The sequence below is a fragment of the Ornithorhynchus anatinus genome, chromosome 12, assembly GCF_004115215.2.
Source record: "Ornithorhynchus anatinus isolate Pmale09 chromosome 12, mOrnAna1.pri.v4, whole genome shotgun sequence".
NCBI lineage: Eukaryota > Metazoa > Chordata > Mammalia > Monotremata > Ornithorhynchidae > Ornithorhynchus > Ornithorhynchus anatinus.
In genome coordinates this window covers 11,825,689-11,851,748 of record NC_041739.1, presented here as the reverse complement: position 1 = coordinate 11,851,748, position 26,060 = coordinate 11,825,689, and the positions used below count along the sequence as shown (strand labels likewise).

Below are 26,060 nucleotides of genomic sequence, written 5' to 3'. Positions count from 1 at the left end.
CCGCGTGGGGCTCACAGTTTTAAATGGGAGGGAGAACAGGTATTGAATCCCAATTTTACAGTTGAGGAAACTAAGGCACAAAGAAGTTAAATGACTTGCCCAAGGTCACACAGTAATTGGCAGAGCAATTGGCCGGCTGAGATTAGTACCCAGGTCTTCTGTCTCCCAGGCCTATTCTCTTCTCACTAGGACATGCTGCTTCCCTAAGCCTTGGATCTAAAAATGCCCAAAACCAAATAATGGAACTGAGAGGGGTAAAGGGGAACTTATGACTCGATCAAACCATCCCAGAATGAATCTAGCCCCAAATTAGCACAATGTTTTCATTCAATAGTATTTATTGAGCGCTTACTATGTGCAGAGCACTGTACAAAAGCGCTTGGAATGTACAATATTTTGTGGCCCAGCCCAATTTAGCTCAAAGACAAAGTAGGTCTAAGACCCACAGACCAATCAGAGCCCAGGTAGGGATCTTCCAGAAGACCATATTTTGAGCACTGAAAGTAGATATCAATGAGGAACCGCCTTTTGCTGGGTAAATCGTTTGGTGTTTCCTTCTTTTTCTTTTAAACCAGCTACTAAAACAAGCATCAGTAGGTAGCCCCTCCATCTTAAATCCAATCTTGCCCCATATCTGTCTCCATCATATTCTAGACTGAAAATCCGGTAGCAGAGGTCATCAAGTCTGAGGTGTATCACCATGGTTGATGCAATTATGAATCAGCAATGTGAAAAGCAGACTCCTGAGACTTTTCAACAGAATATGGCATATTAGGTTTTCAACGAATATCATAAATTAAGAAATCTGCACTTACTAAAGTTGAATGATATTTAACTTTAAAATTTTACCTGTGTGTTAGTCTCCGGTGACTGATGCAAATTGCAGTCCGATGGTCTTGAGCAACACACACTTTATGGCGACTACATTTCATCTTTAAGCATGGGTCTTTAGCAGGGTTTAAAGCTAAAACAGATGGAAGGGAAAATGCATTAAGAATATATCGCTTTAAAATGAAAAGCATTTCAACCATATCAACCGCCATTTGATAAAGTAATTCATATATCCTTTTTTCTGCATGTTGTTTTTTCTTTGGCCCACAGAATTTCTTCCTTTCTTTAAAGATGCTTAGTGCTGTTGCTGGCACCAGCATAACTCAAAGTTAATGACCAGCTGTAGCTCAGCAGACCCACTCTCCTGGCTGATCAAAAGCAAAGCACCGAACTCTGGGATCAGATAATAAAACCTAAGCTGAATGAAGTTCTTACTATGAGCTTAACAATCAAACCAACACTTTTTATTCAGGTTGGCCAATAATTCTGGTGGGGGGAAAATACAGTGGGCATTAACTGTTTACATTCTACCAGGAATTGACACAGGAAAACCTGAATTCTTCTTTAATTCATCGAGGAATACCTCTTTGGAGAAGGGAGGGAAAATAATAGGCCTAATTAAGGACTTTTAGATAAAAGAACTAAAAGCAGGCCCAGTAGTTTTAAATAGAGTGAACACAGCAGCGTAGCCTAGGGGAAAGAGCGTGGACCAGAGTCCGAATTTCTAAGACCAGCCTGCCACTTATCTGCTGTGTGACCTTGGGCAAATTCATTCATTCAATAGTATTTATTGAAAGCTTACTATGTGCAGGGTACTGTACTAAGTGCTTGGAATGTACAATTCGGCAACAGATAGAGACAATCCCTGTCCAATGATGGACTCATCACTTAACTGCTCTGTGCCTCAGTTCCCTCATCTGCAAAGTGAGGATTCAATACTTGTTCTCCCTCCTACTTAGACTACGAGCCCCATTTAAGGACAGAGACTGTGTCCAGTTTGATTTACTTAGATCTTCTTCAGCATTCTATAAAGAGTGGCACATTTTTAGCTACAGCATGCTGTTCAGGAGAAATCCTTAAATATGGTATATCAGGCAGCATTCTCAGATGTCTTCAGGACAACCTCATCATAATCTGTTTCTCACATTGAATTACTACGTGGGCAGATCTAGTGAATAGGAGGAGGAGGAGCCGGGAAAAGAGAGGCAGGTCCTTCTGTGATGAAGAAGGTGGAAGGTTTTTGATTATTTTGTAAACATTCTCTCCCTCTCTCAGTCTCTGTGTCCTACCGTGATCTCATTAGTACTTGGGAACTGGGAGGTTTTAACAAAGCTTCTGCTGAGCCCCGGTGGCACTGGATCCAAACTCCCGCAGCAGAGAAGATGCAGTTGATGATGGGAAAGGATACACCTCCTGTCTTTTTCTAATGGAGTTTTAATAAAGTTTCAAATCCTGCCCACAAGAAGGCCCTGGCTCCAAACCCCTTCTGCATACTAGCTTTGATGTTTCAAAAACATTCTCTCTGGAGGTCTCTAATAGGTTTTAACAAAGTTTCAGATCCTCTCAGCAAAAATCAATAAAAAAGTGGCTCCTGTAGAGAGTAACCAATCAGAAAAGGTGTCTCATAACCATGACATAAATTAAACCCATCAACTGAGTGAAGGAAGATCAAATAGTAGTGCCAGGGTGGATGTAATAAATGAAGCAATGGAGTTTATCGCAAGCTTACTGTGGGCAGACCACTGTACAAACCACCTGGGAGAATGCCACAGAATTGGTATCAATAAATCATATTTATTGAGCACTTACTGTGTGCAGAGCACTGCACTAAGAGCTTGGGAGAGTATGACATAATATAACAGAGTTGGTAGACATATTCCCGTGCACAATGAGCTTGCATTCTAGAGGGAGACATATTGGTAGACATGTTTCCTGAATCGAATCTGACGTAGTTGAGCAAGTGTGAACCTCTGTCAGATCTCCTACACGAGCACTTAGAATAGTGTTTAGCATATAGTAAATGCTTCATGAATATCACAGTCATTATTACTGACTGAATCTTAGTTGAGTATCTTGTCTTGTCTTATGCTGTCAATTCATCTCCAACCCGTAGCAACTCCATGGACACATCTCTCCCAGAACGCCCCACCTCCATCTGCAATCGTTCTGGTAGTGGATCCATTACAGCTTCCTTGGTAAAAATACGGAACGTGTCTACCATTGCCTTGTTACACGCAGTAAACTTGAGTCTCCACCCTCGACTCTCTCCCACGCCACTTCTGCCCAGTACAGATGAATTTAGTCTTGTAGCAGAGGGCCTTCCTCTCTCTAGCCACTGCCCAAGCTAGGAATGGAATGGACATGTCTCCGCTAGACTCTTTCTCCCATAGCCGAGACTGGTAGAGTACTGGAAATTATCCAGGTACAATCCTGAGAGGAGACGGTATCTTAGGTATCACACAATAATACAGTCCACCCTCACAGAAGGTCACAGACCTACATAGGACAAAATAGAAGCAACCTATATGCTTCATGTTTCCTTCACATTGAAGCCTTTTCTTCTTTAGATCAGACATGTGGATGCCAGACTTATATGTTACACATTTCCAATGCTTGCAGGCGTTTCCCTGAAATAGATTTGTCATTTCTTTCCCAATGCAGGGTATTAATTCAGTACATGCAGCAACCTGTCAGGACATTAATCGTCCTTATTATTAGGATTGTAATTTTCAATTTATCATTGAGAATGGAACTGTCATATCAAGCCACCATTTCTAAGAAACAGGATGTTATGTTCCCTTGTCAATATAAGATTAAACTGCAAACATTTGGCAGACCCTAAAATGGAAAGCGATATTAAAATAAGCTTAGAAGAGACTACTGTAAAGGTAAATTAACACTGTACCATCAGTGTATTATATATTGTATTGAATTGTATTATAGTCTTTTTAGCTAATCAGTAAAACCTCATTCATTTGGACAACATTTATCCAACTCTAATGATTGGGATCAACATTTAACCCTAATGGGAAGCAGCTTGGTCTAGTGGCTAGAGCACGGGCCTGGAAGCTCACTTGCCTGCTGTGTGATCTTGGGCAAGTCACTTAACTTCTCTGTGCCTGTTTACTCAACTGTAAAATGGGGATTCAATACCTATTCTCCTTCCTACTATGTGAGCCCTATGAGGGACAGGGATGTATCTGGCCTGTTTAACTTGTATCTGTCCCAGCTCTTAGAACAGTGCTTGACACACAATTAAAAAAACAAAAAAACCTTCCTTCCTGTCTTTTCCCTATCAAAACACTGCAGCTTTTGTTCTAAAGAAGAAATGAGTTGATTTTTCCATTAGCAGCACTTACGGATGGCCTGCTGTCAGCAGTGTAGTATACTTCTTCTTCTACTTCTTCTCCTCCCTCATCGACACCCATGCCCGTCACCCCTGCCTATTGTTCCAGACCTTTAACTCTCTCCTTAGGCCCCCAGTTCCTCCCCCTCCCCCATCTCTCAACCCCAATGATCTGGCCACCTATTTCCTCACGAAAATCAACACAATCAGGTCTGAGCTTCCCAAAGTCACCCCTCCGCCTCTCCCCTCCCCCCCACCAACCCTCTCCCCTACTTTCCTATCCTTCCCTGCAGTATCCTCAGAGGAGATCTCCTCCCTCCTCGCAAGTGCCACCCCCTCCACCTGCGCCTCGGACCCCATTCCCTCTCACCTTATTAAAACCATCGCCCCTACCCTCCTACCTTCCTTAACTTCTATTTTTAACCACTCAATCTCCAATGGCTCCTTCCCCTCTGCCTTCAAACATGCCCACGTCTCCCCCATCCTAAAAAAACCCGCTCTTGACACCACTTCCCCCTCCAGTTATCGCCCTATCTCCCTACTACCCTTCCTTTCCAAAATCCTAGAACGAGTCGTCTACAATCGATGCTTAGAATTCCTTAACTCCCATTCTCTCCTAGACCCCCTCCAATCTGGCTTCTGTCCCCTCCACTCTACCGAGACTGCTCTCTCTAAGGTCACCCATAACCTCCTTCTTGCCAAATCCAAGGGCTCCTACTCCAGTCTAATCCTCCTTGACCTCTCTGCTGCCTTTGACACTGTCGACCATCCCCTCCTCCTCCATACCTTATCTCACCTTGGCTTCACGGACTCTGTCCTCTCCTGGTTCTCCTCTTACCTCTCTGGCCGGTCATTCTCGGTCTCCTTTGCTGGAGCCTCCTCCCCCTCCCATCCTTTAACTGTTGGAGTTCCTCAAGGGTCAGTTCTTGGCCCTCTTCTGTTCTCCATTTACACTCACTCCCTCGGTGAACTCATTGGCTCTCACGGCCTTGACTACCATCTCTACGCAGATGACACGCAGATCTACAGCTCCGCCCCTGTCCTCTCCCCCTCCCTTCAGGCTCGCATTTCCTCCTGCCTCCGGGACGTCTCCACCTGGATGTCGGCCCGCCACCTAAAACTCAACATGAGCAAGACTGAGCTCCTCATCTTTCCTCACAAACCCGGTCCTCTCCCAGACTTCTCTATCACCGTGGATGGCACGAGCATCCTTCCCGTCTCTCAGGCCCGCAATCTCGGTGTCATCCTTGACTCGTCTCTCTCGTTCACCCCACACATCCTATCCGTTACCAAGACCTGCCGGTTTCACCTCTACAATATCTCCAAGATCCGCCCTTTCCTCTCCACCCAAACGGCTACCTTACTGTTACGGGCTCTCGTTATATCCCGGCTAGACTACTGTGTCAGCCTTCTCTCTGACCTCCCTTCCTCCTCTCTTGCCCCGCTCCAGTCTATACTTCACTCCGCTGCCCAGCTCATCTTCCTGCAGAAACGATCTGGGCATGTCACTCCCCTTCTTAAACAACTCCAGTGATTGCCTATCAACCTCCGCTCCAAACAAAAACTCCTCACTCTAGGCTTCAAGGCTCTCTATCACCTTGCCCCTTCCTACCTCTCCTCCCTTCTCTCTTTCTACCACCCATCCCGCATGCTCCGCTCCTCCGCCGCCCACCTCCTCACCGTCCCTCGGTCTCGCCTATCCCACCGTCGACCCCCGGGCCACGTCCTCCCACGGTCCTGGAACACCCTCCCTCCTCACCTCCGCCAAACTGATTCTCTTTCCCTCTTCAAAACCCTACTTAAAACACCTCCTCCAAGAGGCGTTCCCAGACTGAGCTCCACGTCTCCCTCTACTCCCTCTGCCATCCCCCCTTTACCTCTCTGCAGCTTAACCCTCTTTTTCCCCTTTTCCCTCTGCTCCTCCACCTCTCCCTTCCCATCCCCACAGCACTGTACTCGTCCGCTCAACTGTATATATTTTCGTTACCCTATTTATTTTGTTAATGAATTGTACATCGCCTTGATTCTATTTAGTTGCCATTGTTTTTACGAGATGTTCTTCCCCTTGACTCTATTTATTGCCATTATTCTTGTCTGTCCATCTCCCCCGATTAGACTGTAAGCCCGTCAAACGGGAGGGACTGTCTCTATCTGTTGCTGACTTGTTCATCCCAAGCGCTTAGTACAGTGCTCTGCACATAGTAAGTGCTCAATAAATACTATTGAATGAACTTTGTGTTTAGGAATGAAAGTCTCATTTAAGCTACAAATAGGAGATGCTATGTGCATCGTTAACTGATAGTCACAGCATTTTACTCCCCAGGTACCCTAAGGAAATCAAAGAGATATCCAGAGAAGCAACCAGTGTAATAAATAATGTTGGTATTTGTTAAGTGCTTACTATGTGCCGAGCACTGTTCTAAGCGCTGGGGTAGACACAGGGGAATCAGGTTGTCCCACGTGGGGCTCACAGTCTTAATCCCCATTTTACAGATGAGGGAACTGAGGCACAGAGAAGTTAAGTGACTCACCCACAGTCACACAGCCGACAAGTGGCAGAGCTGGGATTTGAACTCATGAGCCCTGACTCCAAAGCCCGTGCTCTTTCCACTGAGCCACGCAGGATGTTGCAACTTAGCCTAAGCTTAGCATACGAGCACAGACGTGTAGATACCAGGATGTTGCAACTTAGCCTAAGCTTAGCATACGAGCACAGACACACACCTCACTTAAAATATTGGAGCAAAATTCTAGTTCAGGCTGGGCTTCCCTCTAACTGCCCACTGATCCATATTTTGGATTTTTCTCTTCCATACACCTCAGTATACTTACTGAGCACTGTACTAGGACTTGGATCAATCCATCAGCTGTATTTATTGAGGGCTTACTGAGCACCGTACTGAGCACTTTATAACTCACCGAGGTTCAGTCACTTCTATAACACAAAGATTGTATTCTCGTGACACCTTATGTTAAGGAAAACACACTGTTTTAGTCATCCATTCCAAAGCTGCATGTAGTTTTTGATAACTCAATAAGCCAAGTGCAAATAGACTCAGATTGTCAATCTGAGGAATGCTCTCTAATTTCCCAATTGTACTCTAACCCAAACCCATAATTCAAACACACTGTGGAGAAACTAAGTGTAGATACAATCACTGCCCAAAAGCAAAGGAACTATGGAAACAAGACCTACATAACTTCAAGTTGAACAAGACACACAGAACAAGACATATGATGGCAAAATAACAGAACACAACTTTGAAAGAACACAACAAAGACTACAGTATGAAAAATAGCATACCAGAACTCACTGTATTCAATGCACTGGTTAAAATTGGACCGTTATGGACTATATTACTAAAAATACAGCATACTACTAAATCAACACAAGGTGATTGTAATTCATTTTCATTTTTTCAGTAGGATATTATGTAAGGAAATCTACTATAGTTTCCCTTAAGTGGAAAGTCAATAGTGGATATTTTGCAAAAGCTTCAGTTCCCATTAAGCTAAACAAAGGGTATACCGATTTGAGAAATGAACAGGAATCTGAAACAGCAGTGACCAGCAACAAACACTGTGAGCAGAAATCACATCTATCAAGCTTATGGTATTGTACTCTTTCAACAATGCATATAGTCCCTTTCACACAGTGAACACTCAACAAATGCCATCAGTTGATCGCAACAAGACAGATCGGCATGAGAGACAATCTCAGATGTGGGAGAATATAGTTTAGTGGGTAAGCCTTTGAGAATCAACCATAGCCAAGGTTGTGATTGTGGTTTAAAAGACCTGCACCTAACCATCACTTCAATCTACAATATGAACATAAGGATTGCCCCTCAATGCTATGATGTCTTGTTCATTTGAAGGAACTGCCATGATTTGGGACTAGAACAGTGCTTGGCACATAGTAAGCGGTTAACAAATACCAACATTATTTTTATTATCTGCCTCTTGGCTTCCCATTCTTCCCAAACCTCTACTCTATGAGAGCATTCCCTCTTAAAAAGGCCACTTGTCAGCCTGCTCTGTCCATTGCCATTTTCTCACAACTGTCCATTGCTTCACCGCTGTTTGGGAATGTACTTCTTTTGTCTTTAAAAGACATATTCTGTCCATCCTGTTTGTATCTGAAATAGAGTAGCCTAGGAGAAAAAACATGGGCCTGGGTTACAGAGGACCTGGGTTCTAATGCCAGCTCTGCCACTGCCTTGCTGTGTGACCTTGGGCAAGTCACTTAACTTCCCTGTGCCTCAGTTTCCTCAACTGTAAAAATGTGGATCAAATACCTCTTCTCCCTCCTACTTAGACTGCGAGCCCCATTTGGAACAGGGCTGTGTCCAACCTGATTGGTCTACCCCAGCATTTAAAGCAGTGCTTGATGTAGTAAATGCTTAACAAATGTCATTAAATTAAATTAAATCTGGACCATTTCAGTTAAATATACAGTTATTGCTTGGATCTCTAGTGTTTCTATGTTAAAAGGTTTATTTTATTTATTTATTGGCTGTTAGCTGCCTGTTAAGATAGCACTTTTAAGCAGCTTCTTTAATGTACTCAGTTGTTCAGTTCTTTGTTTCAAGTCTATATGTATTGTATCAAAAAAAAAAAACCTACCCCAGAGGAAATAAAGTGGTAATCTGATAACTATAATAGCCTGTGCAGTCAATCAGTGAATCAATCAATGGTATTTAACACTCAACACTCAAACTTTAACTTGAATGACCAAGGATGCATTTTGGAGTCCTCATGCAAATCATTTACTTTGAGGGAAAATGTTGCTAAGGAAAATTACTTACACTTTGGGACTACTGTTTTTAATGTCAAACAGGTTAGCAGGTGATTAGCTCTTCTCCTTCTATATAATCATTGGTATGAGGCTTGTTGGCAAATGCTCTTTGCTTAAATGGGATTTCTGGAATTAGCATAATGGGCCAAACTCTAGAAAAAACACAGTTGGGCAAGGAGTGTCCATGTGGTATGAATAGGAGAGGCTCAAATGAATTTTATGGCAATAAAGATCTTTCAAAATTATTTACAAAGCTGAATTTGTATATTTTAGAGGTTAGAAGCAATCATCCAAAAGATGACAACTAAAGAACTAAAACTCAGAAAAGTTTTAGCTTAGCTTAATCTTTACCATCACAAATCATCTTTGATTTATTTGGTCTCCATACAGGTGACTAAATCATCCCATAGAGATGGATACCTTATAATTACTCTATTTCCCTTATTTTGTTATTCCAAGGTTTGTCACCTGATAATCAAGGACTCTTCTAACTAAAAATTTCTCCCGCACAAATTAATACTCATTCTCATTAGTCTTCTGGAGACTTGTTAAATAACAAACCAGTACCAACCTCTAAGAGACCTTAACACATTTGAAGACAGTAGTAATTATGTTTATATTTCTCTAGGATGCATGCATAATCTCCATCCATTTTAACTTTGTTTTCTTAAAATTTAACTTTCCATTCCTTTATTCATTTTAGCTGCTTGCTTTTGGATTCTTTCCAGGTTCTTCACATCCTTGTTAAAGGGAAGTGACTAGTGATAGTTAAGAAAGGTATTTAAGTACCTACTGGGCATAAAGGGAAATTCACAATCTACAAAAGACATAATCTGAATATTCTCTTCTACCTCTATTTTATTTTACCTCATTACAAAGCATTCCGAACTCAAAAATCTAACTGTACATTGTCTCTGGGGACTGAGGTGTCACAAATGGCAGAGGACTGTAAATTTCCCTGTATTCTGCTATCTCTTTGTGGGCAGGGATCATCATATCTGCCAAACTCTAATGTATTGTACTTTCCCAAGCACTTAGTCCAGTGCTTGGCACAGAGTAAGCACTCAATAAATATTATTGATTGACTGTTCTGTGGGTTGAGAAATGGGCTAGGTTAGACCACTACTTCTCCAGGAAATTAGCACTATTCCTGGTAGCTTTCTTCTGAGGAGGAAATAAGAGTATTTCAGAGAGACACTCAGATTAAGGTGGCGCCCTTTCTTTTATGCTGATAAAGTTCAGATGACCATTTGCTAGTATTTTGCCTCTTCTCTGTTTTATATGGAGAGAATGTCCAAAAGGAGCAGCTGTGGCCTGGAAACTGGGGTTTGCATATTCATGTGGCAGTATTTACATACATTAGCTGGCTACAGGAGCACCCAGATTAGAACCCAGATCTCCTGACTCCCAGAAGGGTTATATTACTGTACTGAGCAAGACCGCACAGTCTGAAGAAAATGACTCAGGAAGCTGTTTTGAGAAGCAGCATGGCTCAGGAGAAGCAGCGTGGCTCAGTGGAAAGAGCATGGGCTTTGGAGTCAGGGCTCATGAGTTCGAATCCCAGCTCTGCCACTTGTCGGCTGTGTGACTGTGGGCAAGTCACTTAACTTCTCTGTGCCTCAGTTCCCTCATCTGTAAAATGGGGATTAAGACTGTGAGCCCCACGTGGGACAACCTGATTCCCCTATGTCTACCCCAGCGCTTAGAACAGTGCTCGGCACATAGTAAGCGCTTAACAAATGTCAACATTATTAAGGAGCACGGGCCTGGGAGTCAGAAGGACCGGGTTCTAGTCCTGGCTCTGACACCTGTCTGCTCTGTGACCTTGGGCAAGTCACTTAACTTTTCTGTGTCTCATTTATCTCATCTGTAAAATGGGGATTAAGACTGTGAACCCCAACTGGGACAAGGACTGTATCCAACCTGATTACTTTTAGCTCCCCCAGATCTTAGGACAGTGCCTGGCAAATAGTGAGAGCTTAACAAATGCCATTAAAAAATGTGCATTGAGATCATTTGTAGGAACTGGCCTTCCAAATCTCTCCAGAGGAGAAGTGACTAGTCACACTGCCTGGAAATAATCTCTATGCCTGTATGTGTCCTTCATTGATGCTTCTCTCATTTCCCAACTCCAAATGTGTGATGGTTAGCTGAAAATTTCTTATGTTACTGTTGTTGTTTTTGTTTCATGTTTTTGGTCTTCTTTGGGTTTTCACAAGGAAGTGGGAAACCCCTTCCTGTACCTTATTGAGCCACAATTGTTAACTAAGCAACTGAGCACAAAAATTGCATAGGAAGGGGTGCAGGAGATGACCAATGCTGCTGCTCTGAGGTCTCAGAGTTATTCTGCTCTGTGATCACAGACTCTTCCCTTTCTCCTTACCAGCAATCTTACATTGTGCATTTTTCAGCACAGGAAGTCTGGGTGAGAGTGCGGATGGCTCAGTGGAAACCATCACCAATAAATATGTTTATTATATATTTATATTATATGCATATATGTGTGTATATAGATATACAATGAGATAGTCCTTTTTAATTAGAAGAAGATATCACTATTGCAAAGATAGCAAGCACATATGCAGGCCTTCTCATTCTTTAAGAAAAGAGGGAAACAGTGTGAGCCTGGGAGCAGTGGAAATAGTATGGATCTGGGAGTCAGGGGGTTTGGGTTCTTATCCTGGCTCTGCAACTTGTCTACTGTGTGATCTGGCACAAGTCACTTAACTTTTCTGTGCCTCAGTTTTCTCAACTGTAAAACGGGGATTCAATCCTTCTCCCACTTATTTAGAGTGTGAACCCCATGTGTCCAACCTGATTATTTTGTATCTCCCCTAGTGCTTAGTACAGTGCTTGGCACATAGTAAGCACTTAAGTACTATTATTAGTAGTAGTAGCACTTAGAACAGGGCTTGGCACATAGTAAGTGCTTAACAAATACTAGAATTTTATTCGTAGTATTACTGAATAAATACTTTTTACATGGACCTTCTAAAAAATCTAGACTTTTTGCCAAACTTCCCTTTTATATTGTGGTGTCCTTATAATAGTCAACATATAATAGGGCAGCAGAAAAAGTCAATTACTGTATTTTCATGGACTCATTATAAAAGTCTGTAAATGTGCAAGAGATTCTCTCTCAATACCTATGGATAAAGCAAATCATCAGCATCTTCAAACAAAAGACCAATGCTACATATTCAAAATTTGATAGTTGTTGATAAATGCAATGTATCTAAAGCTGTTCAATTAATCTTTTGAGAAAGTGATATTATTTTATCTTTTTACTACACACAACCAGAACTTCTGAGTTGAACTATGAAGTTCAACTGAGTCTCAGGAGGCAGAGATATTCAGAAGTACCGCTTCTAATTGATTTACCTATAGGACACAAAGAAATAAATCTTACCAGTGTTTTAGTTCTGATTTTTCTCTTTTGCAAAGAACACTGGAAAGGCCTAGTCATTTATTTTATGTCTTTCACTTGCTGGGTCTTCTATTCAAATTGATATGTCCTTTTTGTAAATTTTAAAACTATAGAAGAAGTAGCTTTCTACATTTTTGAACTTGACAGATGTTAATATGAACTACCTAAGTGAGCAGCATGGAAACTACAGCTAATGTTTGATAGTTAATTAGAGTTTTGACAGCCAATTTTGTGGTGTTAAATGTGATTAAATATAGTCTTTGGAGTGACTTTCTTACTTTTGAAACTAATAACTTTGGCAGGATAAAATCTATTCCCTCAAACTCATTCACCAATAAGACAAAGTTGCAAATTACATTAATTGATTTATCTTTCAGTGTAATTTTAATTTATGAGCACACTCTAGGAAAAGCCATTTCTCCCAAAAAAACCCAGAATCTTGCAAACTGCCATTCTGCGGAATGTAAATGTGTTGCTTATGGAGCAGAAGAGACTAAATGTCTATTATGGAATCTGCAAAACGCAGATGATATTTCTTGAGTTGTCTTATGATCTATATGGATGTATTAACATATAGTAAAGAATACTTTCTGTCCTAAGAATTCTCCTGGGAAACCAGACCTCTTCTCAGGTTTAGGACAAAAACGATCCAGAAATCCATCTTATAGAACGAGTCGATTTAGAAATTATCTGAAAATAAAAATGCCTGAAAATCTCTAGGAAAATGATAGGCCTTCTACACCTGCCTAAACTTCATCGTTCATCGAAAACCATGATTCAACCGGATATAAAGTAGAAAGTTTAGTGTGGTATTAAATACCAAAAATTTTGAAGCCTCGAGAATGTTCCTAAGAGCACACATGTGACAAATCCAACACTGCTCTTAGAATATTATAACAAAATTCTTCTCTCAGGAGATGGATGTGACTTATAATAGAAAATCTGAAATCAAGGTACAGTGAGAGGGTTAGCATTAGAGGAATGAAGTGTACAGGCTGGGTTGTAGTAGGAGAATATAGAGGTGAGGTAGGAGGGGGCAAGGTGACTAACTGCTCTAAAGGTACTGGTGAAGAGTTTCTGTTTGATGTGGTTGAGCAACCACTGGAGTTTCTTGAGGAGTGAGGAAACATGGTCTGAACATTTCTGAACGAAAATGATCCAGGCAGCAGGGTGGAATATGGACTGGTGTGGGGAGAGACAGGAGGGAGGGAAGTCAGCAAAGAGGCTGATGCAATTATCACGGCGGGATAGAATAAGTGCTTGCATTAAATGGCATGGCATAGTGGATTGAGCATGGGACTGGGAGTCAGAAGGTCATAGATTCTAATTCCGGCTCCCCCAACTTGGCTTTGACCTTGGGCAAGTCACTTCACTACACTTCAGTTACCTCATCTGTAAAATGGGGATTGAGACTGTGAGCCCCCATGTGGGAAAGGGACTATGTCCAATCTGATTAACTTGTATCCACACCACTGCTTAGTACAGTGCCTGATGCATAGTAAGTATTTAACAAATACCATCAATATTATCATTATTATTATCATTATTATTGTTATTATTAATGTGGCAGCAGTTTGGATGGAGAGGAGGGGCAGATTTTGGCGATGTGGTGAAGGTAGAACTGACAGGATTTTATGATGGCTTGAATATGTAGATTGAAAGAGAGAGCAGTCAAGGATAATGCCAAGGTTATGGGCTTGGAAGACAGAATGAATGGTGGCACCATCAAAAGTGATGGGAAAGTGAATGGGAGGGCATGGTTTGGGTGGGAAGATAGAGAAGTTCAGTTTTAGCCATATCAAGTTTGGGGTGAAGGGAAGACATCCAAGTAGAGATGTTTTGAAGGCAGGATGAAATGTGAGACTGCAGAAAGGGAGAGAGATCAGGGCTGGAAATGTAGATTTGGGTGCCATCAACATAGAAGAGGTAGCTGAAGTCGTGAATGAGTGAATGAGTTTTCCAAGGGAGTGGGAGGAAATGCAGAATAGAAGGGGACCCAGAACTGAACCTTGAGGGACACCCACAGTTAGGAAAGGGAAGGAAGAGGAGGAGCCAATGAAGGAGACTGTGAATGAAATGGAAGAGAGAGAGGAGGAGAACTTGGAGAGGACAGTGTCAGTGAAGCCAAGGTTGGATAATATTTCCAGGAGAAGGGGGTGGTCGACAGTGTCAAAGGCAGCTAAGAGGTCACGGAGGATTAGAGTGGAGTAGAGGCTGTTGGATTTGGCAAGAAGGTGATTACTGGTGACCTTTGAGACAGTGGTTTCTGAGTGAAGGGGGCAGAGGCTAGATTGGAGGGGGTCAAGGAGAGAGGTGAAAAACATGTTATCTGCCTACGAGGAGCTTAAAATCTAGAGGGGGAGACAGAAATTAAAATATATTAGCACTATGTACATAAGTGTTGTGGGGCTGAGAGTGAGGTGAATAGCAAGTGCTTAAAGAGAAATAAATTTAGGTGCGAGGGTGATGCAGAAGGGAGAGGGAATAGTGGAAATGAAGCCTCTGAGGAAAACTGATTTTAATAAGGCTTTGGGGGTGGGAAGAGTTGTGGTCTTTCATACAAGAAGGAGGAGGGAGTGCCAGTTCAGAGGGAGGATGCTGGAAAGGGGATGGCAGTGAAAGAGATAACTTCAGAAACACGTTGTTGAAATTTACCCAAATGCTAACTCAGTTGTTTGCAACCTTATGAAAAAAAGAAGCATGACGCTAACTTCAGTTTGAAGGAAACGAACTGTGGTAATACAGCTATTTCATTAACTGTTTTGACAGGTGATCTTGTATGAGGATTTCATATATAAACTTCACTAGATTTATTCAAAGCACAAAACTTCACAACTCAATTAATATGACTTTACTTTTCAAGGGAGAACAACTATATAACAAGGATCAATATTGATTCATATTAGAAATATAAAAATACCCTAAACTGAAGTGTACATCATAGATGACATTAATAGGGGTTTGCCTGGACTAGGAACTGCAGAAATGGTTACCTCCTATTCTGGAGCAATTCCCAGACTGGGGAATCCCATTCCGTGTCTAAAAGACAAATTTCCTACTGAACATGGTAATTTAGTCAAACCATTCCATACATAATTGTTGGAGACCTAATTAACTATAAAAAGAAGGAAAAATCACTATCTCTCAGAAAAGGGACTAAAACAAACCCAAACTTTGTCATAGAAAACCAATACTTGAGCTACATATCCCTGACTTTCGAAAGACTTCAGTAAGGTAAGGATCATTTGAATAAACATTCATCTATCTATCTACATAAGTGCATTTTATGACCATCACAGGCAGACTAATCAAAATATCACCAGTGTCCTATTTTTTTAATGGCAAGTTCTCAAGAAACAGCATAATAGCCTAGTGGAAACAGGACAGGCCTGGGAAACAGAGGACTAGGTTCTAATCCTGGCTCCATCACTTGGCTACTGTGTGACCTTGGGCAAGTCATTTCACGTCTCTGCATCTCAGTTCCCTGATCTACAAAAGTGGGGATTCACTCTTAGATTGTGAGTCTCATGTGGCGTCTGATTATCTTGTTTCTACCTCAATGCTTAAAAAACTGACCACACTTTATTCCTCTAATGCCAACTAATTCACTCTACCTCATTCTCATCTATTTCATCGCCTGCACCTTGGTCCTGTCCTCCCTCTGGCCTTGAATTCCCTCCCCTCTCATATACAAGAGACCACCACTCTCCCAACCTTCATCTGAGCAGCAGGGCTCAGTGGAAAGAGCTCGGGCTTGGGAGTCAGAGGTCATGGGTTCAAATCCTGGCTCCGGCCACTTATCTGCTGTTTGACTTTGGGCAAGGCACTTAACTTCTCTGTGCCTCAGTTACCTCATCTGTAAAATGGGGATTAAGACTGTGAGCCCCATGTGGGACAACCTGATCACCATGTATCCTTCCCAGTGCTTGGAACAGTACTTTGCACATAGTAAGTGCTTAACAAATGCCATCATTATCATTCAATGTCTTACTAAAATCACATCTCCTCCAAGTGGCCTTACCCAACTAAGATCTCATTCCCCCAGCTCCCTCTCTCCCATCTGTGTCCCCTATGCACTTGGATCTGTACCCTTTAAGCACTTAATAATAATAATGGTGGTATTTGTTAAGTGTTTACTATGTGCACTTACTATGTGCGTTATGTGTTAAGCGCTTACTATGTCACACAGCTGATAAGTGGCGGAGCCTGGATTAGAACTCACAATCTCTGACTCTCAAGCCCGTGCTCCTTCCACTAAGCCATATGTGCGACAGGGACTGTACCCAACCTAAATATTTTATATCTACCCCAGCACTCAGTACAGTGTTTAGAACTATGTCATTATAATAATAGGATTTGTTAAGTGCTTAACAAATCCAATTACCATATTGAGTTTGTCCCAGTGCCAGGAATTTCATGTATGCTCTGTCTCGCATAGGTCAAAACCCAAGGCTTCTATCATGACTTGCCCAACCACGTGGTTAACTAGAATAGGGAGAAACCCAAAGCCTTTCCTGTGTTTGCCCAGGATATGAACAATTATGAGTTAAAACCTCACGGCCAGCCGATGAAGAGGAGGACCAGGAGAAGTAGGTGTCAGTGATTGAGTCCTGCTCTGCCAAGCTATTTATAGTCCGAAGGCCTTCTCATCAGAGCCCATCTGGGCCTGTACGTACTAAAGCGGTAGAGAAACAATTAATAGAAGCTGAAAATTCACTACAAAAGCACCTTTTATTCTGCCAACGAAATAAGAAGACTTCCCTGTGATTTGCAGCATTAGGGCAAAATCAGTGATATTTACTGAATGCTTAGCTGTGGGCTGAGCATTGTGCTTGGGATAATAAAATATAATAGAGTCGATAGACACGGTACCTGACAACAAAGAACTTGAAATCTAGAGAGGGAGGGGGACAATAAAATAAGTTACAGATAAGGGGAATATTTGTCTCTATCTTGATAATACCCCTCTATGTATCCATGTCAAAGATGTTATTGTGAAGAAACTGCACCCGGATTGAAGAATTACTGTATTTTCTCTGCAGGCCTGGCAACTAGAACAAGTAATGACCAAGTCTGGGAGAGCAATTACAGGAAGCAGCAGCAGCAACAGAGATAGGAGGCAGCTCAAAGCTACAGACACTAAAATGCTAAATGTACCAGATTTTCCAGCTCATCTGCTTGTAGAAAACATTTTAAAATGAACACACAGTTAATGATTCACACTGCTGCTGGAGATCTCAAACTGCTTTGCCTCCCTCCAGCCAAATCAGAACACTTTTGGAGTTACAGTTTTTTTATGTGTATCTTATTTTGGTTGTCCTTTTCCTCCCAAAAGTTCAAGCCATAACTATCAAGACTAGATGCACATATGGATATATATGGAAAGAGTCTGAGACTGGAATTCATTCATTCAATCGATTTAATGAGCGCTTACTGTGTGCAGAGCACTATACTAAGCAGTTGGAAAGTACAATTCGGCAACAGTTAGAGGCAATCCCTACCCAACAACAGGCTCACAGTCTAGAAGGGGGGAAACAGACAACAAAACAAAACAAGTACAGGGGCATCAATAGTGCCAATATAAATGAATAGAATTATTGATATATACATGTCATTAGTAAAATAAATAGAATGATAAAATAATAAGTATGTACATATATACACAAATGCTGTGGGGCAGGAGGAAGGGTAGACCAGATGGAGGGAGTAGGGGTGAGGGATTGGAATCAATCAACCCTATTATAAACATTATAAATCAGGACTCCTCAAAGCCATAAGTCTCAGAACTTTGCCCCATTCAAGGTCACACCTGACTTGGCAACCTGAAAAATGGTCTGACTTGCACCCCAAAGTAATTTGACTCAGCCCCAACCAACACCCTCCATACAGAAAAGCACACTAGCATAGGAAAACTTCCATCCTTCTAAGCACTGTACTAAGCCCTTGGGAGAGTACAGGAAAAAAAGAGTTGGTAAATGTTCCCTGCCTACAATGAGGTAACAGTCTAGAGGGACCGGGAGATCCACGTTTGAGTCCCAGTTCTGCCACTTGATACTGTGTGGACCCCAGACATTTCTCTGTGCATCGGTTTCTTTATCTTTAAAATGGAGAAAATTGGTATGTTGTCCCTGCATCTTAGAATTTGAGGCTCATGTGGGCCTGGGTCCATCAATACCATTATCCATGCATGCTGAGTTCTGAAAGTCAGTTTTTCTCTTGAACGGTTTCTCCCACCTTGCATCAATGTCAATCAACCCAATATAAAACTAAACCCCATGGCCTATGCTCATCAATTTACTGTGGTGTCCTTTGCTTCTGCCAGGCCCTTCAGGAAGTCAGCAACCCAACCCTTTCTTGGGAATACTCCAGTGGGAAGGGACAGAAGCAAACACATAGACTTTCTTTTGGGTTGATTGTGTGCACTAGACAGCCACTGTTTCTGTGCCATACTTCAAAATCATCTGTGTTTGACCTCCTTTATAAGTTCACATTCATCATTTCAAATCTCAAAATTTTAATACTGTCATCTTAATATTCTAGACTGCAGAATTTAAACCGAAGACTGTGTGCAGAGCTTACCTCTAGATGGATAACTCACTCCCCGAGACCGTCAGCTTGGTAGGCAGCTTGGCATAGTGGATAGAGCACTAGCCTGGGAATCAGAAGGTCATGGGTTCTAATCCACCACCAGTATGTTATGTGATCTTGGGCAAGTCACTTAACTACTCTGTGCCTCAGTAACCTATTTGCAAAATGAGGATTGAGACTGAGAGCCCCACGTGGAACAGGGACTGCGTCCAATCCGCTTTACTTATATCCTATCCACCCCAGTGCTTAGTACAGTGACTGGCACATAGTAAGTGATTAACCAATACCATAATTATTATTAAGCTCATTGCAGACAGGGGAATGCATCTATCAACTTTGTTAGATTGTACTCTCCCAAGCACTTTTTACAGTGCCCTGCAAATGGTAAGCACTCAATAAATATGATGGATCCATTGATTTTAAGTGGTTTTCCCTAGTTATCTCGATTCTGTGCTGTTCCCAAGACACACGCAAAATTTACACTACAGAACTAGATGAAAACCTAGGTCACTGACTCGTGCAATGTTCACAGTTAATGCCTGCCTGGGAATAAGCCGAAATAAGCACACTGAATACCAAGGTTAACCAACTCCACTTTATAAGCATGAAATATCTGTCAGGCCACTGATGGCAAGTTTTACTCGGTAGCCTTTAATAAGGGCAACGCAGCAATTATCAGGCATTTTCTAGTTGGCAGGGATTGTAAAATGCAATTTAGTTAGACTTGATAGTCCAGTAGGGTCATTGGCTGCTTGTAAACTACACTCCCTCTTGCTCAGTTCCCATGTGACCAACAGGAAGCATTGACGGATGATCAGAACAATAGAAGGTGGTGTCAAAGGGTCACACAACAGCAGGACTTAGTGGAAAGACCATGGACTTGAGAGTCAGAGGACCTGGATAAGAATCCAAATTCTACTACTTACTTGCTGTGTGATCTTGAGAAAGTCTCCAGCATAAAAAGCACTTGCTGTCAAGTAAGGCACAATTTTGTGAAACTAGTCATATTACCCACTTATTTAGGTTTACTCCATGAAAGGCAGAGGATGACTCAATTGTCACTGTCTTTGACATCCTACAATGCTGTTAAAATCAACACAATGAAGACTGTTTATTTTGATCAGTTTGGATAGATTCAGATTTGTTCCAATTACTTGCCTGTGTAGAACAACTATATGCAAAAATGGATTCTTCAATTATTCCTAATGGATTTATTTCCTAATCATTCATGCCTGGCAGGAGAACTCAGCAGGGTTGTCCATTATCTCCTCTGTAATTTCATTTTGTTTAGCAACCGTGGCAGCTGCTATTAAACAGAATAGTATTATTATTACTAATATTGTTATTATTACTGCTCGATCAGGAATGTCAAAAGTTACTGCACCGATAATGATTCAGATAGAATGACTTTTTTCCCCTACTGTCTTGGAAACTTATTCTTAGTGTTCATTTATAAATGATCGTGGAATTTTTCTGAAAGTTGGTGGGAGCCAGGTTCCCATTCAGAATGGGACAAACCTTAAGGGCAAAGTTCATAAATCTGGAGCATGAGGTAGATATTGGTTGTAACATGCATAGTGATTTCTGCTTCCACTTCGAGTGATTTCTTATGACTGTTCATCAACTTGCACATTTTCTTTTTTTCCTTTTCTTTTTGATCCATTTTGAAATTACCATCATCCAGGTAATTACCCAGACTCACTAAGGCAAAAAATGAGTTATTTAGAATTAGGCCTGAATTTGATGATTGCTATAACTATTTTTTTGGTTTTATTTGGAAAGTCAGCTTGATATCTATTGCCAGGCAGATGAAATATTAAATAGGGCATAACCTTATCCTGGTAATTGCATTGTCTCTAATCGTGGCATTACCCTATTCTGAGAGTTCCATCTCCTTTAGCTCCTCGTTATTTTCTTCATTAAAAAAAGATGATTTTGCTAAATGTTATGTGCCAAGCACTGTTCTAAGCATTGGGGTAGATACAAGGTAATCAGGTTGTCTCACTTAGGGTTTACAATCTTAATCCCCATTTTACAGATGGGATAACTGAGACACAGAAGTTAAGTGGCTTGTCCAAAGTCACACAGCTGATAAGGAGCAGACCCGGGATTAGAACTCATGACCTCTGACTCTGAAGACAAGTCACCACATTTATTGAATGTATTCTTTGAGCAGCAGTTCAAAAAACAGAACAAAAGATCCAGCAGAAAGGCAAACCCATGTATAATGCAGCATAATCTAAAAGACAGGCCACTCATCTTAGTGGAAAAGGCAGGATACGAAGTAAAGAGTGCTGGGTTCCAATGTCGCCTGTTGTGTACCCTTGAATAAGTAGCTTAACCACTCTGTGCCTCAATTTCTTCAACCGAAAAACAGGAATAAGAGAGCTACCTCTTAGACCGTGAGCCCTGGGCAGGAAAAGGGAGTGTGTCTTCTGATCATTTTTTTTTAAAATTCTGTAACTGCTCAAGTGCTTACCATCTAGTAAACACTTAATAAGTAACACTAAATAAGCTCCACTTGATTGAATCAGTGCATCAAGCCACTTCCCCATAGTGATCTACAGTGGAAGGAGCAAATTCTCCCTGTAACATAGAAGGACAGAAGTTTTCCTATGCTAGTGTGCTTTCCTGTCTCTAAAAGAAAATGAATGGAGGGTGTGGGTGGGGGGAGTCAAATGACATTGTGAGAGCAAGTCAGAAAATTTTTCAGGTTGGAAATCAGGAGTGAGCTTGAATGGGGCAAAGTTCTGAGAATTATGGCTTTGAGGAGTCTGGGTTTACAACATATTGGACCTGACACTAGGGTTCGGCTTGCAAAGTCAAGGCCAGCAGGTTCTTTATGTGCTTGCCTCTGGAATGGACCAGGAGTATGCATGATTGACAGTTGATCCCTAAGGATTCTGGCAATACTGGGTTCCCTTGATCCTGAGGCTATAAATGAAAATGATTTAAGCCTCCTTGGGCTAGGCGAGAAAGACAGAACTCAAAACTTCTCTATCAATTCAGTTGACTCACTGCACCCGGGTCAGGCTTGTTTCCAAGTGTCTAGTACAAGGCTCAGCCAAGAGGAGATCTCAATAAATACCTACTGGTCCTGAAAGCTTAGAAAAAGTAATTTACACTGCAAAGCTATGGGGTCTTTATTAGTGCCATCTCATGCACTTGAACAATGGTTTCTAAATAAAAATCAACAGCAAATATTTCAAGAAAGTTAGGTGGCTAAATATATGACTTACAGGAACAATGCATCAACAGGAGGGCAAGGTTAATGATCAGGCTCTCCATGATGTATCAGAAACATGCTCCATCACAAAATCCTTCTGAAAAGCAGAATTACAAATCATCTTCATGAACTTTATGAAGTGCTTTAAATGTATGCAGGACTGGCTTCAGACTGGCTACTTTGAGGTGGGAAAAAATTGTCACTATTTCCCTACAGTGGTCAATTCCTGCAGGGAGTATAACATAATGGTGCCTAAGTGTTTCTCTGGGGCAGGGAGGACTTCTAACTCCCACCTTATTCAAAAGCCATATCATGGCACTTTTGAGTCCTTTTAACATAGGTGCCAATTCGAAGATTCAACATTCAATGGAAGGAACTCTGGACACTTAAATCTTTCAACCTCTACCACCCCTGGAAGGTCCACTCTGACTCAGCTTTTTCTTGTTTACGCCTGTAGCTAGTCACGCCTGTATAATCATCATGGAAGTAATAATGATGTTGGTGGCATTGTTAAGTGCTTACTATGCTCCAAGGACTATGCTGAATACTCTGGTTGCTAGAAGATAATTAGGACAGATGCAGTCCCTGTCTCACATTGTGCTCTCATTCTAAGAAGGAGAAAGAACAGTTACTGAACCCCCATTTTATAGATGAAGAAACTGAGGCACAGAAAAGTCAAGTGACTTGCACACATCCACACAGCAGCAAGGAAGAGAAGCTGGGATTAGAATCCAGTTCCCCTATCAAGCCTAGTTTGTTTTTCCCACTATGATTTACTAGCAGTAGTTCATATTACATTGAGGATAATGTAACTACAGGCCGCATGTGGGTCAGTGGCTCATATTTGCCCCAACTCTGTTGCCCACAACCCTGGGAGTGGCAGTTCCCTGCCAGTGTCAACAGCATGTTGAGAGAGGGAGTGGGTACTCCATGACAGTTCCACTGCTAGGAGTTGGAGGCTGCCCAAAGTGAAGGCGACCAATCCACAAAAACTGAATTGAGACGGTGAAGACATTTTCTCCCATCTTCTCCAGGGAGATGATCGAAAAAGCACCCCACACTCCACTACTTTCCTCTCAGAATTGAGAAGAATCAGGAACCATTCTGTTGCTAATCATAACGTGGCTCTTTAACCTAAAAGGAACTACCCGGCATCAGGCTGACCCGACTGTTTACTTAAAAGGACTGAATTACAGGAGAAGGGAAAGGCAAGATCTCTGCACTCAAGGGACTTCCAAGTCAACAGGAAGGGCAACTGCAATCTCAAATAAATTTACCATCATACAGATGATAATAATGATAATGCTGGTATGTGTTAAGTACTTACTATGAGCCAAGCACTATACTAAGCACTGGAATTGATACAGGTAAATTGGGTCCCACATGGGGCTCACAGTCTTAGTCCCCATTTGCCAAATAAAGTAACTGAGGTCCAGAGAAGTGAAGTGACTCACCCAAGGTCACACAGCGGACAAATGGTGGAGCCGGGTCCTTGTGACATTCTGGCTTGCGCTCCAACCATTAGGCCACTCTGCTTCCCAGTTAGGCATTTATGGTTTACAGGGAATAGGGGTACTATGGAAACAAGACATTATGGAAGTTTCCATGTGAAAGGTGGATTTTGAAGTGTTTGAAGGACAGAGCAATAGCAACAGTGTGTAATTATCAAGCATGGGGAATGCTGAGGGCTTGGCTTTATCATATGACAGAAGATGTGGTGAAGTTGGAGAAATGATGATGATGATGGTATCTATTAAGTGCTTACTATCAGCTAAGTACTGTTCTAAGCACTGAGCACTGAATAAGATCGGTAGGGACTATAGATTGTAAGCTTCTTGTGGGCAGGAACAGGATCTGCCAACTCTATTATACTGTACTTATTAATATGCTCTATACACAGAAAGGGCTCGGTAAATGCCACTGACTGTCTGACTGGAAGGAATGTGAATTTGTGATATGGCTGAGTTGAAAAGACTTCGGAGTTGTGTGTGTTTCTAGTGATTTAAATAGAGGTTATTAAACATTTAATGTTCTTCCTTTCTAATGAAAAACATGACCAAAATTGGATAGAATTCTACCCTGGGTGCAGTTTTTCCTCTTTCAGACCAGATCCAAGAGCAGAGTACACACTAACATTAAAGGCAGTTTCCTTGCTTGTATCATTTCTGTAAACCAAGTGTGAAATGAGACCCTGAACCATGGAAAACAGAAATGGAAAAAGGAGCAAGTCCTTGACCTGCATGAGCTGCTACCTCCGTCGTGGTAGACAGTTTCAAGATTCTTAGAAAACAGATCTCACCTGGAGGAAATGTTCAAATGAGATCATCTAAAATTTGCTTGACTTGATTTGGTCTCTTTTACATCCTTGCAGCATCATAAGTGTCTTATTTCTTCATCAGCTTAGGGCTTTCATCTTTCAAAGATGTTTTTCTTGACAAATTAGTCACATCTGATTCCAACTGATAGGACTAGAATAGAGCAAACTGAAGACTTCTTAGAAATACATATTTTGCAGAAATTAAGCACCCCAGCAAATCAAAACAAGTCAAGCTAGAATATAATAAAATTCTTAATGCTTTGTGTGCTGTTAAAAACAATAGCACAAAAAATAAATTCACTATTGATCTAGGAAAAACAAGTCCCCGATTAGACTGTGAGCCCGTCATTGGGCAGGGATTGTCTCTATCTGCTGCCAAACTGTCCATTCCAAAGGCTTAGTACAGTGCTCTGGACATAGTAAGTGCTCAATAAATACTACTGAATGAAAGTCTCATCAATCAATTGCTGATCAACTCTCTGTCAATCATTGTTCTAATTCACCATCCGGCACTTCCAAAAGTGCCATAATGCAGACCCAGGAGAGGAGGAGAAGAAAGATGTATTCTCTCTGCTTGCTCTGTTACTCTCCATTTGAAGCCGGCCAAGTCACTTTCAGGCAGTAAGTGACATCCCTCCCTGCCCCATCCAATCCCACGGTAGAGATGGGTGCTTCTGCCAGCCACCACTCTGAAGAACCAACAGTAAGTAGATGTTAGAGAGCCAGAGGAGCAATGCAGATAGCAGAATTGCTATGCTTGAACTTTAGGCCTGTCCCTGGGCTCCATATTATAGCCTCTGAGAATGGGAAGATGCTGCCATGATTTCCCCTCCATCACCAGATGCCATGTTACAGACTTTCACTGGAGACTTTTTTTCTCCTGTTTTTGTTAAGCGCTTACTGTGAGCCAGGCAGTTCTAAGCACCGGTGTAGATCTAAGGTAATCAGGTTGGACACGGCCCCTGTCCCAAATGGGGTTCACAGTCTTAAACCCCATTTTATAGAAGAGGGAAGTGACTTACCCAAGATCACTCAGCAGACAGGTGGCAGAGCCAGGATTACAGCCTAGTTCCTTCTGACTCCACTAGGACTTGTTGCCTTCCTATTAGGTCAAGTTGCTTCTTAAAAATTAGCCCTTTGTCTTCCAACAAAGGGGATAAAATCAAGACCAATAATAGTGCCATTTACATGACAAGCCAGTGTGCACCAACATGTTCTTTGTTAGTAATTCATTCATTCAATCATATTTATTGAGTGCTTACTGTGTGCAAAGCACTGTACTATGCACTCGGAAAGTATAATTCGGCAACAGATAGAGCCAATCCCTACCCAACAACAGCCTCTCAGTCTAGATGTGCTTAGTAGTTTAAGTGATTAATTATTTCACCCTTTACCATGTACTATAAAGAAGTCATTCACAACAGAAGAGCTGAACCTTGGATTTTGACACATAAATATGACTCATTTAGCTGCATCCTGATAGAAGCTTACCACAGAATGAGCAGGATAACTATGAGTGGACTTAAA

The 26,060-nt window shown here is 41.7% G+C and overlaps 1 protein-coding gene across 2 annotated transcripts in view; it reads right to left on the bottom strand.

Moving 5' to 3' along the window:
• SPOCK3 (SPARC (osteonectin), cwcv and kazal like domains proteoglycan 3) overlaps window positions 1–26,060 on the bottom strand; it is a 320,500-nt gene that overhangs the window by 146,372 nt on the left and 148,068 nt on the right. For both annotated transcript variants that reach the window (XM_001507312.4, XM_001507350.4), the window contains one exon: window positions 850–964. In XM_001507312.4, the coding sequence (XP_001507362.1) occupies window positions 850–964 (115 nt within the window). The remainder of the gene's footprint in view (window positions 1–849; window positions 965–26,060) is intronic.